This window comes from Onychostruthus taczanowskii, unplaced genomic scaffold (genome assembly GCF_017590055.1).
Source record: "Onychostruthus taczanowskii isolate IOZ18803 unplaced genomic scaffold, ASM1759005v1 scaffold123, whole genome shotgun sequence".
Lineage (NCBI taxonomy): Eukaryota > Metazoa > Chordata > Aves > Passeriformes > Passeridae > Onychostruthus > Onychostruthus taczanowskii.
Genome location: NW_024498385.1, coordinates 1,198,181 through 1,214,245, shown reverse-complemented (window position 1 = coordinate 1,214,245; position 16,065 = coordinate 1,198,181). Strand labels below are relative to the sequence as shown.

Below are 16,065 nucleotides of genomic sequence, written 5' to 3'. Positions count from 1 at the left end.
TGTACTTAATCTGTGAAGATTCCCTATCTTTCATTGAGATGGAAATGTCATCTATTAGACTGCTAAAGGAAGTTCAGGTCTCTGGATAAGATTCCTAAAAGGCTGCGGCAGGGCTGGTTGCCACAGCGCCCAGCCCCAGCAACATCCCAGTGGAAGTGTCCATGGCAACAGCCTCGGCTTTGAGCGGCGGCTGCCGGAACCGGAGAGGGGCTGCCGCGGGCCTGCTGCACCGCCAGCCCCGAGGAGCATCTGCCAAGTGTCCTGCAGGGAATGACAGCAGAAGGCATCCTGCTGCCACCCTGACTGAGCGGTATTCCTGCATCAGCTACAGAGCTGAGAGACAGTCTCCAGCTCAAACACAGCTGAGAAACCTCTGCGTCATCCTGTATCTAGTCTGTCATACGCACATGCAGATGTGCAGATTTAAAACTGCAAAGAAAATTTGTACTTTTACATGTTTCTTTAAGGAAGAAAATAGGAGTTTAGTGTTTAAAATTAAAGTTTTTTTACATAGTGACTGTGGTAAAAGATGCCAAGGAGCTGCTGGGGTAAATGACCCCCAGTGTAAAGTTCACCATTTTTCCCAGCATCTTTCCATTAATTGGCAGGTGCTGCACTGTTCTCTCACTGCTTGGTTAACAAAATTAACCTGGCATTTCATTATCACAGTAGAGAAATGAATAGAATAGAATAGAATAGAATAGAATAGAATAGAATAGAACAGAATAGAATAGAATAGAATAGAACAGAACTGCTGAACTACAATGGTTGGAAGGGATCTTCAACAATCATCTAATGCAACTGCCACTTCCAAAGACCATTTTGCTAATCCAAAGAACATTTTAGGACTGAACAAAGGTTGAAACCTATTGCTAATGGCACTGTCCAAACGCTTCTTGAATACTGACAGACTTGGGGCATCAACCACCCCTCCAGGATGCCTAGTTACTGGTAGAAAGGTAGAAATAAAGTACGTTTTAGGAGTTAATTGGATAAAACAGCTTTAAAAGACCTTGAAACTGCACACCTTGTGACCATTTTTGCTGTACTTTCTTGCACACTAAGTCTGCTGCAGACAGCGTGCCAAACTTCTGATAAGATAAAAATAAACAGCAACCTGAAGAATTCCCGTGCATCCCTCAATTCTGGCACACAACTGTTAAAAAGAGGTTTTCCCCATCAGGGGAGCATCTGGGGCCCAACGAGGGTACACCTGCACTGCACAAGTAGGCTGGGTTTAAAATACGAGGATAGTGCACATACAGTCCTAGTGGTACACAGCAATAATTAATAGTGCTATATGTGTAAATAATTTATAGCAGAAACAAATAAAATCACTTTTATTAAACCAGTTTATCACAACCCTTATGTTACAAAAATAACTTCATAATAGTGTTAAATATTAAATACAAAAGTAAAACAGTTGTATATTGCTCTTAAAATAAAGTAACTTTTTTGTGTTTTATATATGTTTCTATGTAAAGCAGCTGACCCAGATCTATTTAAGACTGTGGGTCTGCCTTTATCAACTATATTTAGTTCTTTTTGACCTGAAGATATATGGAAGCAAAACTACATTTTTAGGAATTCAGCTTCATCTAGGCAAGGCTGGAAACAGTGAGAGTTTCCATGATGCTTTAAGAAGGAAACCAATGCAGACCTCAATCCATTTTAAAATGGATTTTAAAAAACAAAACCCAAACACCAACAATTATTTGGAAGAGCACAGTGGCTGAGAACTATTCACGTGTCTTCCACATCTGCTATCATAGCCTCAACTGCATTCCAGTCCAGCTTGCTGAGGATGCTCCCTGTGCTTTCAGAAACACTGTCAGTGTTGATACTGCTGAGAGGAGAGAAGCTCATGCTGTGAACTGCAGAGGCCTGTTGGGGGAAGAGAAGATGAACTGAACATTGTGCTTCATTCGTGGACAGCAGAAATGATCCCACTCTTTTGAAACATGTCCAAATCCAGTTATGTGTCTGATTAGTCTGCAACAAATGCAATCTATTTTCCTGTTAATGCCCTCCCACTGGTGTCTGTTGCCTGGGCAGGCAATGTACCTTTACAGTTGTCAAAAAAACCATTGAATTTCAAGGCTCACAAGAATGACTGCAATTGTAAAAAAAAATAATAAGGTTCTGCTGAAGCCCCACCATTTATGCCTCTCTGTATCTATCTCACCCACATATTTTGAATAGAGAACCCCATTTTAAATAAAGTAGAAGTAAACAAAGTGTTAAGTGGCAAGTATCAAATAGTTTACAGAGTAAGCAGGTACTCTACCTGGAACATGGAGTCATGAGTATCTTGAAGTATTCTTTGGATATCATCAGGCACAGTCCAAGGACTCACCACGTCTCGATCAGTGTCAGGATCAACACCTTCTGTCTGAACTGCAGTGGCAACTTGAGGAGGCTTTTGTATTGAGCCTCTGCTGACTCTGCACTCAGCAGCTGAGGAGAAAACATGCCAATCATAGCCCTGTAACACTTCCTACAATTTTCATCTCAGTCTCTTGAAACTCCTAGAAGCTTCAGGTTCTAGGAACTGAAGCTGTGCGTAAATCCATGTGAAAACAGCGAGCTCTCTTAACTAGAACTGATGTGGGTTTATGGTTAGAAAAGGCTGCTGGTTCCTTCCAGCCTCCTGCTCTGAACTGCCTTGCCAGAGCAGAACACAAAGTGGAACAGGACTATGCATGGTGCCTACAGTGCCCAGGCTCTGTGGTGCCATCCCCAAAAAGCACATCGCTTCCTTGTTTGGCAGAGGACTAAACTAAATAAATTCTGAATTTGTGCCTCTTCAGAAGACATGGAACTTTGAAGAAACCCTTAGCAGTGATATGATATACTGGAAAAACAGATACAAGAAAGTGCCAGGAAATGAGAGAAAGATCAGACTGAATACAGAGTTTAAAAAGCGAATATATGGAATGGAGAAAAATTACTTTTCCACATGAGTAGAGGCGATTCAGGAAATGTGCCTTTCTGCTTATTATTCCTTCTCTCAATTTCCTATACTGCCAAGTCAAATACATTGACCTTTGACTTTCCAAAATATGCCAATAGCATAATTCTGGTGTAAGGCAGAATAGAATCAGGCCACAGCATTTCCTAAGTCTCAGACTGATTCACTTCTCATTCTTTGATCAGAAATTCTGCTCCTATTAACAAGTACTGTCTCTGTTAAATAATTTGATTAGGAACAATCTTTTGTGGATTAGACCTACAAAGAGAGGCATGGGAAAAAGTACCACTAAAATCCAAAGGGATTTTTTGTTAAGCTTAATCAATTTTTTCCATGCTAACCCTACAAAGAGAGGCATGGGAAAAAGTACCACTAAAATCCAAAGGGGATTTTTTGTCAAGCTTAATCAATTTTTTCCATGCTAGTATTATGACAAAATTATATATTAGATGGATATTGTACAGAGGGATAATAAAGACAATTCCTATTTTAAAGATCTCGGAGAGTCAGCAGCATAGAAAGGAATGGGAGAGGTGTAATTCTTGTGTCCTGGTCTGCAAATTAACTTTCTCTGTGGGTTTGAATTGAAAGATAGAAGACTCTACCCCTTGTGATTTCATAACGTGTTTCAGGAGTTCACCAAAATCTAGCACACTTATTTCAGTAATCTTGAAACTGTCACCTGGCTAAAACTGTTCAAAAGGTGAACAGAGGTGATCAAAATATTTCAGAAGTTTCTAACTAAAAGGATTTTTATGTGGGGAAAAAATAATGAATTTTATTCTTCTAAACAAATGCTATATCTGCATCTTGTTCCCCCCCTGTATTATCTAGCACTATGTCATTGTTCTGTGTAACTTACAGTGTCTAGATTTAACAGGACCATTTGTAGCATTTCTCAGTCTTCTTCTGGAGGTACTTTTCTGAAGGAGCATACAGGCATTTCCTGTAGAGACAAAGTAAGCATTTCCTTTTTTAAATGCAGATCAAATATAATCAAAGATGCTTAGAAATTTTTACCTACAAGTTTGCTGCCTGGATTACACAGTACTCTTGCTATGGAATTTAAACTACTATGGATTTAAAGAGAAGTGATAAGAAAAGGTAACTCTCATAATTTAGCAAAACAATAGCAGCAGAATTGCAAAAATCTCAGGACATGAAACATCCAAGATTATAAATCTGATTTTTTACACACATATCCCTCCCAAAAATCCAGCAGTAACCTGAAGATCCTCTTCAGTGTGTGCCTTCATAAAAAAAGTTCTGTTCTTACCCCTGGACTGTGTTAAACCAAGAGTTGGGGTGAAATGTTGCACTTTTTGACCAAAACCAGGTTTGGCAGCAGTTCTGCTTCTTTCTGCCAGAACAGGACTGTTCAGATGCCCTCTACGAGACAAAAGGACCGACACAAGAAATCTTAAATACTTGCTACTGTGTACCATACACCATTCCTGCACACAACTCAGACCTCACAGGGCATATTCAGAAGAGACACAAAATCCAGAGAAATCACATTCACCCCACTTAGCTGAGGACCAGCATCACACATTGCTTGTGGGGCCAGTAAGCCTCACCACAATCAGAACTGCTGCAATCACAGTGAAGACACATCAAACTGGCTTTACAGAGAGCCACTTTAGGTCCACCAAAACTTTTTAGTTAGTAGCTCCTGCCACTCCTAAGTGGATTCCTGCATGATGTTCCTTAGCATGTCTGATTCTGGTTGGGCTGATGCACTTAAATTTCACTTGGACACGACCAGCAGGCTCTGCACAGCACTGACTACATTCAGTTTAATGTTGTATGCAACAAAAAAAGGTACTGTACTGAAAAAGAGAAGCAGAAATATTAAATTACAGGATTACCCTGTAAGTACAAAGTTCTCCCTATTATTCTGAAAAGCATAAAATTATATATATAAGAAGAAAAATTACAATGCAATATACACCTGTATTACACATATACACACGTAGCATTAATGCCATCAAACTGAGTAAATGTATCAGTTCATATTACTCAGATACCCTCATCTCCTCAAAAGGCAATACGAAAAGTACAAAAGTAAGAACAAGTAAAATCCTAAGTAATAAAAAAATTAACAAGAAAAAGAACAAGTCTAGAGTTTGCACAGCAGAATTTTTATTTATTTTATTAACAAGCTTCTTGCTTGTTGTTAGATGCTCTTCAGGTCTCTATTGCTGGTTACAGTCCAGTGGAACTCATGGAATCATTAAGGTTGCAGAGGATCTCCAAGATCAAGTACAACCTCTGATCGGATTACAAGCCTGTGTCATTCACATTCTCTGAAAAAATCCCTTTGCTCAGGATTTTTCTCCTAGGAAGCTGAGGCCTCAGAGAAAAAGGAAAACAATAATTATCTCATTTGCTTCTCCTGAGCTGTGCTCACATGTGGAATGTGGTTGGAGATTGTTTCATTGGACTCTGCTGTGAGTTATTTTGACTCATTGGCCAATCAGTGTCAAGCTGTGTCGGGACTCTGGAGAGTCACGAGTTTTCTTTATCTTTTTAGCCTTCTGTAAGTATCCTTTCTGTATTCTTTAGTATGTATACTAAATGTAGTATGTATAGTATGTATATTCTTTAATATAATATGGTATAATAAAGTAATAAATTAGCCTTCTGAGAAATGGGTTCAGCTGCATCACTCCTCCCTGCCACAGGGGTCGCTTGCAAATACAATACAAGCCTGTCAACCAGACCCTGGCACAGAGTGCCATGTCCAGTCAGACCTCCAGGGATGGCGATGCCATCATCTCCCTGGGCAGCCTGTTCCAGCGTTTAACCACCCTTACTGTAAAGGAACTGATGTTGAGTAGAATGGGTTAGGACACTGCTTGCAGGCCAACTCCTGAGTTGGCTTATTCAGAGCTTCAAAAGGCATTTATAAGGCTCCCTCCAAGATGCGCAGTACTGATTTTAACAAGCCTGGAACAGGGACTTGAGAGTCCTCTGACCCAGACAAATTGTATCTTTGATTCCACCAGCATATGACTTTTCTCCCAAGCTATTCCTGTCTAAACTTGCTACAATATTTGAAGGGTATTACAGACACCAGTAGAACAGAGCAGGTTTAATGCTTAGAGTGTTACCCTGTACTAGATGCCACCTTCCTCCTTCTGTAAGCTTGAGCTGTTCTTGTGCTGGACAACATCCTGTGATCACTTGCTGCTGATGCCACTGTTTCAGATAACATTTCATTCATCAGAGAAAGTGCCTGTGATACTCTGATTCTGTGATGCTCAGACAACAGGGCTCTGTGGAGAAATAGTATTACACATTACCTCATGCTGTCACTCATTTCACTACAGCTGGTTTGCGAGTTCTGTAAGGATACATGAAAAACATTTTTTACAAGATCTCACAGAAAATATCTAAGCCTTTTAAGAGATCATCAGCAAAAAGTTAGAACATTTCTTACCAAAGGGTTTGACAGAATGAATGAGTAAATGTTGGGGAAAGAAAACAAACAATGATATTTGGAAAGCAACAAATATAGTCAAAGGATAAAAATGTTCAGAGTTTTCCTAAATGGTAATAAGCAGATGTGAATTATTTATGCTTTTGGTTGAAATTTCATTCATATCTGAAGTTTCATAAGCAATATAGTTGAAACAATCTCTACACCTTTTTCAGGACTGGAAAACTAATACTAAAATAAGAATTTAAAAGCATCTTACTTGTCTTTTTCTTCTTTCTTCTTCTGGAAGACTCTAATATCCTTTGAAGTAGGATTATGATGCTGTTTAAGAAAGTATAAAAATCTTTAAATAATTATGTACTGTAGTCTCATTCCAGTCTCTCACTCTCAAAATGTACTTATTTGTCTTGAAAGTTACTGCTTAAGAAACATTTCAGAAAAAAAACCCAATATGGCTCTACCAGGAAATTCAAGTAAGATTGTGTCTATAATTTTCCAGTCTCAAAAAATATACTGATATCCTGCAGTCACATCTTCCATACCTCATATGCTTAAAATACTAACATTCCTAAGGAGACACCCTCACAGTCAAGCTCAAAGTTTCAAATGGCCTCACCTCCCGTTTCCTAAAAATCAGTGGTGTTCCTAATAACTGATATATAAAACAGGACAAGGTTGTACTTTGACCTGTGTTTGCTACAGTACAATTTGAAGTCTTTAATTCTTCTTAAAAAAAATCCAAACCAATCCAAACCAAACCCAAACCATCCACTGAAAGCTGAGAATCCCTCCACTAATGATTTCAGAAGAAAAGCCCATAGCAAAAGCATCAAGTGTATATTAATGGGCTGACGACACAGGAAAGGGAGAGAAGCAGGACCCATTTTTCCTAAATATTTTTCTTACTTCTCTCCACACATGCACAGAAGATCACCCCAGTTCAATTGTTTAATCTTTTAGGGGAAATACTTTATTTCACACACCTCTTTTTCTCAAAGTGAATACAATTGCATTATTTAGTCACAGGGAACTTGTGTACGTTACATATTTGCTGCTTGGGAGTTAAAACAATTAGAGCTTCAGCCTGCAAGTATTTACAGCATATCCTGAATTCAACCAGTAAAAAGTATAGGAATATATTTGGTGTTATTAGGTCTCATCTTCTGTAACTCAAAAGCTTTATGTGAAGGCATCCAGATGGCAAATGCATATTTTAAGAGTAAATACTGATTGGAAAATGTCTTCTGAACTGCTTTTGCATGGTTTTTCAAAAATTTTCTATTAAGTCCAGCACACAAAAATTTCCAGATCAGGCCATAAATGTGTTTTTACTAATAAAGTTAAAATGTAAAAAATTCTGGGAGTGGACTGTTCATTGAAATCAGCTCTCAACAAAATATTTTGTAAGATACTTGACATATACGGCATATTCTAGCATCTCTGCTGACTTCTTACGATTTTTGCATGCACCCCTGTGTGGGTGAATGACAGTGACAGCTGCCCTCAGTATCCTGCCATGTTTGTAAAGGCATCTGAACACTGCTTTTTAAATTCTCTGGGAGGTGTGTGGGAAGATGAAACAAGGTGTAAAAATATTTTAAGAACTGCTGTAGTTGTCACTCCCTGGAAAACACATCTCTCATCAGTGAATATTGCAGCTGTATCCATCACAGTCAAGGGCCACCTGCATCACTTTGTAATAGCCACCTGCAGCCAGTGATCACCACTGCAGCCTGTGAAGAGCACTGGTGTATTTACTTACCTGGCACAACTATGGCCAGCTCTAGTAAAATAAAATCACACATGCAGAAACCCTACATTACAATAGGAAAAAAAAAAACCACCACTCCCAACCTTAACATTATCTAACCTGAATAATCAACACTTATACAGTAAGTAGCAGTTACTCTTCAATACACCTGTTATTCTTACCACATTCTTTCTCAGGTTGAACGGATGATGTTCTTTTTGTCTTTGTTCATCTAGTTTCTTCAAATATTCTCTCATTCTTTCCTTTTGCTTTCTTTTCATCCATGTTTGGATCTCTTTCCTTTCCTTTTCTGTTCTTTGAGAATGCCCAGAAGCAGAATCAAGAACCCTGAAGGCAGATGTGAACAGGAAATAATACAGCACATCCTGCAAATTGCAAACCTTGGCAACTACATGACATAACAAAAGCATTGAAAACCCTTTAAAATTCTGACACAGCTGGAAGCATAAGTAATGAACAAGATGGGAAATTTTCTTTTGTAAACTTTTACTAAATAAAATCCTGGTAAACAAGTAATTTCCAAGACATCTCCTAAAACTTTTCTTTTACTCATCAGCTACATTCAGATAATAGAACTAGAGCTTAAACTGGTGGGAACTGTGTCACCAATGCAGCAGACTGATGACCTGAACAGCTATATTTTTTTGCCTTGTCAGCAACTGATATCACAAACTGCAGTAGGAAACAGCAGTCACTTTGACCTCTCTCAGGAAAGAACACAGCTGATTTTATAACTGACAGTCAGGAAGGTGTAGAAATCTCCAACAGGGAGAGGAGCATGACAAGCTGGAATCTGGAGCTCAGAGTTTCTGAAGCTGCTGTGCCACTGGCAGGAAATTTCTGTTCTGTCTTTTAGAACTGCTTTAAAAGACTTTTTAAAAGACCTGAAGGTCTGAACTTAATCTGCCGTATAAAACCAGTTCTGCTGTACCTAGCAGAAGAAGGAACAAGCAAACGGGAAGGAAAGAATTTCAAAAGCAGAATACTAGAAAACAACCAGTACATTTGACAATAATGACCAGTAGATTTGTGGTGATTACAAGCTCTAATACTAGTCCCATTAACACCAAACCACATCCTTGCTCCCATTGTTTACAGGGTGTGAACCACAAGAATAACCAGGGTTAAAATGATTTAAGCAACACACAACAAAAACCAGCCATGGTATTACCTAAAGGTTTTCTTAGCCTGTGTTCTTGCAAAGCTCAGCTCCAGCAGAGAGGTGCCACTTTCTACAACACGATCATTCCCAATGTCAGTAACGTCACTTGGTCCAGCAATTTTCAGGGGATCTTCTAAAGAGCTTGATGTTAGGTAGGGAAAAAAAAGCCGTTACTAAATTAATGTAGAACATTCTTGTAAAAACAACAAGTTAAACCTCTTCCTTTTATACTTAAAACAACAATATCCAGGTTGTTTTACATAGAGCCTTTGGACTGAATATTCTTTCCCCTCATCTCCACTGGGTTAGTACACTTGAGTCAGCTTTGATGAGGACAGAAGGAGCAAGACCTGATTGTCCCAAGAGAGGGACGATCCACAACTGAAATGCTTGAGCTCTGCTGTGGTGTGTCAACATGGCTGGACCACAGGAGGCTGAGCCTGGCAGCCAGGGACACCACAGGCTTTGTATTGCAGCTCATGAGGAGATAAGGTTATGGGGTGCTACCAGTTTCAATGGTACCGAAATCTCAGTGACCTTCTGAGCAAGAATCAGTAGAGCACAGCTTCATCTATAATCTCCCCAATTCTTTCCTCTCTTTCAATCAGTTGTTCCTAGTAAAAAACAACTCTCATTGTTTAGGACTACAAGCTGTCAGTGTCTGCTAAAGTTTTGCCTCACACCCATATTCCATCTTATGTAATTACTTCCTAATCTACTTCAGACACAACCCAGTTCCACTTAAAATACTAAAAAATAGGATACACACCATTCAGTTCACTGCTATACTTCAAGCAAAGCAATAAAGATGAGTAATGGAGCAGAATGACTGGGAAGAAAGGAAACCAGCTAGTCTTTCCTACTGGATTCAGAAGACTAACAGTAGCTAAAAGTAAAAATATGTATGTCGGACCACTTTATTTAATGCATAGGCTCTTCCCAGTCTTGAAATCTTCCATCTGTTGCTTTGAACTTTTCACACAGTAAGACTTTAAAAACCTTCTTATGATAGCCTTCATGGAAAACTACCCACAGCAGTTACATGTATTTTGCTGAAAAAGTGGTTTGCAAATAGGAGAAACAACAAATGCACACAGACAAGAGCACCACCTATATGAACAATTCCAGTACTTTTAATTAGAAAAGAACTTTGAATGCTTCTAGAGCTTTTGCAAGAAGCAAATCTAACAGGCACCACCAAAGTCAGAGTAAATGCCTGAAATTAGCTAACAAAAGGCTTTTATTAAGCTTGAACTTATACTTGATTTTTGCAAAGTGATGATCCCACCCTGACAGTTACCTTTTTGGTAAACTGTCAATACCACCAGTCTCAAAATACATACCCAGGACATAGATCTCTGCATATGTGAGAACCTGAAACAGAAACAATCCTTGTTAGTAATATCTTTGCAGTTGTACACACACTAATCATACATATGTTAAACAGCCTGTGGGATAAAATATAGAAATATGTCAACCTCAATTGACATATGACAGCTGACATTAAAAATAAATTATATTATACATAAGCTTAACAGCCTGTGAGACAACATGTCATTGACTGCCAGGTGAGCACAGAGGCTCCAGAGAGCATTAATTAACAGTTCCTAGCTTTGTGGGTAGTTTTGCTAGGAAGATATCGTCACTGTTGACAATTTTCTGCCATGACCAATTAACTGGAAATAGTCTGTTCCAATTAATCATATAGTGTTTCTTGGAAAATTAATGATTGACACTTACTTGAGGAATCCAGGTACTCAGAAGAAGCTTGGAATTCAGAAGATGCAACTGAAGAGCAGTATGGTTGTCTTGGAAGGAAGAGCACTGCTTCCTCTCCTAAACTAATCTCTCCATCTCAAAAAATTATAGTTGTAACTTAGTATCACCTATAGTTTCCTTAGCTTGGAAATAAAAAGTTTATACTTAGAAAACTCTATTACTGTTTTCAAAACTTAACTGGGTGTGTGTACTACTTGAGATTCACTTGTGCTGTATACACACAGAGGAACATTGTTTTAATACCTTTTAAGACAAATCTTCAAGTGTGTGGCTATCAAATGCACATTCACGTGTACAAAGCACATACCACTTTTGGAAGCCTGACTGCAAGCAATGCAGGCAATACACAGAGAAAACAATACAACTGCATTTTAACCTCAGGCAACAGGTTGCTTGCAGAATGATTTTTCATCCTCCTTTTAATGCTACTGCAGTCTTCATAATAGCAAAAATCAATTAACCCTCAGTTTTCAAAATTATTAAACCTCATAAAATAATCTTTTAGGGCACAGACAGTAATAAATCAATTGATTTTGCTGATGTAGACTGGATTTAACAGAGAGATCACCCCTCTAGACACAGGTAGATGACAGAGATGATCAAGACAGCTTTTGGAGGAAGCTTTGAGTGTTCTGTGATATCATAGTCATTTATATAAGGTAAATAAATACAAATCAGCACAGTGATGGGTTTCAGAAACAGACCCAATGCTGACTATTTTCTTTCAATAACAGTGAATTTGAGTGCAAGTATGATTCAGTACTGAACTGTTTTCAAAGCTCAGTGATACTGTTATGTCATGTAACAAACTCATTATCAGAGCACACCAATGAAGCCACTCTAAAGAATGCAATCTAGAAAGACTCATGACTGACTTTAATGAGCTCATTCGCATTATGTAACATTCTGTGTAACAACCATGAGGAAGTACTACAGCATGAAGAAAAGGTTTACTTATTTTTAAAAGATGCAAAGGGAAAAAAAAATGCAATAAAGAGTATACCAGAAGGTGACTTCAGGTCACTGGGAAACTTAGAAGCCAATGCTGAAGAGGCAGAAGAGTGTGCATCCACTGTAGTAGAACTGGGCGCTGGATATTTCAAGTTTAAGCTCTCCTTTTGATCATCTATAACATTTTTAAAAATCATGCCTGTCAAATGATGTTCTGATTCTGTAGAAAAAAACAAAACTGTACTTAGTGCAGACCAATGGTGAATCCTCAAAATGCAGAAACTATCGTATATCTTGGTTAGTGGCATTTTAATTTATCTGTCACCAACAACAGCCTGGACCTAGATCAGCTGTGCCTCCCTATGGAAGGACACTTCCAGGGCTGTGCTGTGTGAACCAGTCCTGCATACACAAAGAAAATGACTGGACCAGAAATTGCTCTGGATGAGTCTAAAGAACATCCTAAATATCATCTTACATATGATTACAGATATAGCCACGATCTGGTTCCACCACTTGGCCTTGCATTAACTCCATAAGCAGATTAGACTATGTTCTTGGCACAGCCCAGTAGCTATAAGTAGGTTCTACAGAGTTATTTGTTAGATAAGCAATAAATCATTCAATACATGTGCTCTAGTGAACACTTAAGCTGATGTAAGATTTTAATAAAACCGGTAGATATTATAACTCAATATTCAGATTGGCTACCTTTAATTTTATTTTTTTCTCTGGTATTTTTGGTTCATATTTCAGTAACACCTTTAGGGATTGCATTAAATGTCCGTCATAACTAAAAGTTATTTAATATGCATATTCTGTGGTAAATTTATTATCCTTCTGTTAATTGGACACATACCAGCACCAATGACTCCAGCAGCTTCAGAGACTGCAGGATGAGCACCAAAGTCAGAATCAGCAGCCATTTCAAAATCTTCTATTAGCTTCACTAACTGTAAGTGAAATCCAAAAACTAGGTAACGATACTCCCTTCAAGGTATTTCTGAGACTTACACCACAGATATTTATGCAAAGTCCACTTTAAATATATTTTTCTTGTCAGAATATTTCGAACATTTTAATGCAGTTTTCTGACTGAAAACAAACAAAAATGTTCAAGAATCAAAGTAGCTCAGGTAGATTAATTTCATGTAAGAATTACAATCTTCTGGATACTTACTTTGAGAAAAATACATATAAACTCTATTATTTGTTTGAACAATTTTATTTCTACTGATCACATTATGTTTGAATTAACTGAAGTTTTCCAATATATATTTTATCTAAACCCCACACATATTAAAATACTTGCATCATCTTCATAAGTCTGAAGTTTCAAACTAGAAAATTAAAACTAAAACTAACCCAGAGTGAGACATTTTACTGACCATTAGTCTCAAAAAGAACAAATTTCAAAACGGATAAGTAATACATGAGAAATTGTTTTAATAGGAATGACCAACAAGTATGAACTTCAAAAAAAAAACGACCAAAAAAAAAAAAGGGATTTTTTTTTAGCATTTGGCTAGGTACCCAGAAGTTTTAAAACCCACGTGCTATGAAATGCTGAAATACAGGATATATAATTTTTTTTTTTCCCTACAGGCTTTAAAAAATCTGACTTAAATAACAACCTTGACAAAGAATGTAAGTGATTAAATAATCCACATGAGTGTAATAACTGCGTGTAAGTGACACAATGAGGTCTTTACATTCCTGTGAATCACAGAATACCATGAGTTAGAAGAGTTAAAAAATCCATCACAGCCCAAATTTATTTTAATTCCATATTAGGATTTATAAAGATGGCAAAAATGCAAGTATTTTATGAAACTAATTGGATCAGGTTACAGAAACAGTCACACAATATTTTGCAGAGGTACAGTTGCAGAAGTCTTTGACACAAAAGGTCTCCTGCTCAGCCTGAACTCAGTTACACAGAAATTAAGTATGTTCTGCCCATTCACTAGTAACATCACCATTCTGGCCAACATTTGGTCCATTGTAAGCAACATGCCAGCCAACAGATTCTGCACTAAATATGAAATAACACTGTATATACATATATGCAAAACTTGTATTATAATATAGATAATATCTGTATTATATATAATGTTACAAATGTATTATAAACATATATATATATATATATATATATATATACACACACACACATATTATTCTCAGTATGTCTTTCAACAGATACTAAGCAGATTTGAGAACACATTGCTCCAAAATGGAAGTTTTGTCTTTAGTTTAAAAAATAAACTGTTTAAAAACCAACAGTTAGTACTCACCATTTTGCTATTTCTGAAATCCTGCTCCATATTTTCTACTATGTTCTCTAGTACCCGTAATTGCATATCCATTTCCTTCTGCTTTGTGGAGAAGTACTCTTTTTCAATTAGTTTGGGTGGAAGCCCTGAAGAAGGAAGAGTTCCTCCATCTTCATGTGCAATGTTCCAAGTTACAATATCTGTAACAGAATCTGACTTATCTTTCTTTTGCAATTTGTCTGACACATTCTTCTGATGATCATCTTAAAATAAAATTTAAAAAAAAAGAAAGCACCAATATCACTGAATAAGCCAGAAACACCTAAATACTGCAAGTAATTCGACAAAAATATGCCATACCTAATAGGGTGTTTTAGAAGGCAAGAATTACTACAAAAAATGTCAAATGTATCAATGTTGATGTTTAAGACTAACAATCTATGAGGTTAATTGGGAGAAGGCTGCAGATTTTCTGTGGGAGTATTACAACAAAAGAATATTACTTTTTCTTGGATTTAGAACTGAAATGGTTTACCTTGCTTATGAAGTGCCTCAGGTGGAACTGCATTAGTAACAGAAGCCGCTGTGTCATGAAGTTTTGCAGTAGATGGAACTTCAAGCTTCTCCTTCTCCTGTTCAGCAGCTCTCTCTTCTTCAGACTCAGATTTCATGGGCAAATTGCTAAGGATGTCACTGTCTTCAATGTCAACCACACTGATATATTCCCGTTTATGCTAAACAACAAGATAATGAAGAATTATACAGTATGTGTTTTGAATGAGCTGCTTATAGTGCACTGTTCTCCATTTCCTGTGTTAACCTCTTCACATTTGTACATGAAAGGCTTTTTGTTTTGGGCACAAAACAAATACAATCTTCCCTACCATATTACACAACTGACTTATGCAGATACAAAGAGCCCAAATTCATGAAGACAAACAGTACACTTAAAATGCATTTAAGCCATATGTACATTAGATCACTAACCAAATCAGGTGCATCTGACAGGAGGGATGGTAAAGGTTTCTCATTCACTTCAGTGGGGAAACTCAGGTTTAAATACATGTCTGGCAGTAGTATCTCAGAGGAACTGGATGATTCTACAAGGAAATAATAGTCAGTATTATATTTACAGTAAAAGCCACAAAAACTTCAGACTATTAGGAAACAGCTCTGCATTCTCTAGAAGATAAGAAAAGCTTTGACTAAGCTGCTATCTAGATTGCTATTAATATCTAAATCCCTCCTACTCAGGTAAAAAAAAAAATCTGCATCTTTACTTAATCCGAAGAAATTAGATTACTCAGACAGAAACATCTAATAAAACTATCTGCAAATGAGTCATATGATGTATTAAAATTATCTTCAAATAGAAAAACACTGTTGAATTTTACAATAATGGAAAAATTAGTATGCTCTCTTGGTACCATAGGGAAAATAGCTGGGTACTGAAATCTATGTAATGTATTTATGGAACAATGCTACTGCAACTCAATTTCATGTGATCTGTTTTAACATCCCACTGATCAATTCATTTGGTCTACACTATACTAAAACTAATGTGGGCACTAAAATCAATCTAAAATCCACAAAGGATTGGGTTTCAGAAAGCCAATAATATGATAAATTAGCATGTTATTTGCAACCTGAATTAAGCTGTCTCAGGTACAAAAGCCATGTTAGAACAGTAATTTTACAGGCTTCCCAAACAAC

The 16,065-nt window shown here is 37.3% G+C and overlaps 1 protein-coding gene across 6 annotated transcripts in view; it reads right to left on the bottom strand.

Moving 5' to 3' along the window:
* Positions 1-1,328: 1,328 nt before the first annotated feature.
* The window catches only part of CPLANE1 (ciliogenesis and planar polarity effector 1), a 59,515-nt gene continuing 44,778 nt past the window's right edge, over positions 1,329-16,065 (bottom strand). For 4 of the 6 annotated variants that reach the window (XM_041396007.1, XM_041396008.1, XM_041396009.1 and 1 more), the window contains exons 40-54: positions 15,340-15,452; positions 14,888-15,086; positions 14,374-14,615; positions 12,936-13,029; positions 12,129-12,296; positions 11,087-11,200; positions 10,690-10,720; positions 9,356-9,487; positions 8,346-8,511; positions 6,673-6,734; positions 6,085-6,249; positions 4,248-4,360; positions 3,834-3,917; positions 2,288-2,457; positions 1,329-1,884 (exon numbers count right to left, since the gene is read on the bottom strand). In XM_041396007.1, coding sequence (XP_041251941.1) covers positions 1,744-1,884; positions 2,288-2,457; positions 3,834-3,917; positions 4,248-4,360; positions 6,085-6,249; positions 6,673-6,734; positions 8,346-8,511; positions 9,356-9,487; positions 10,690-10,720; positions 11,087-11,200; positions 12,129-12,296; positions 12,936-13,029; positions 14,374-14,615; positions 14,888-15,086; positions 15,340-15,452 — 1,994 coding nt within the window. In that variant the 3' untranslated portion in view covers positions 1,329-1,743. Of the gene's footprint in view, positions 1,885-2,287; positions 2,458-3,833; positions 3,918-4,247; positions 4,361-5,203; positions 5,325-6,084; positions 6,250-6,672; positions 6,735-8,345; positions 8,512-9,355; positions 9,488-10,689; positions 10,721-11,086; positions 11,201-12,128; positions 12,297-12,935; positions 13,030-14,373; positions 14,616-14,887; positions 15,087-15,339; positions 15,453-16,065 lie in introns of those variants that run through there. The other 2 variants (XM_041396011.1, XM_041396012.1) reach the window with 2 other exon arrangements.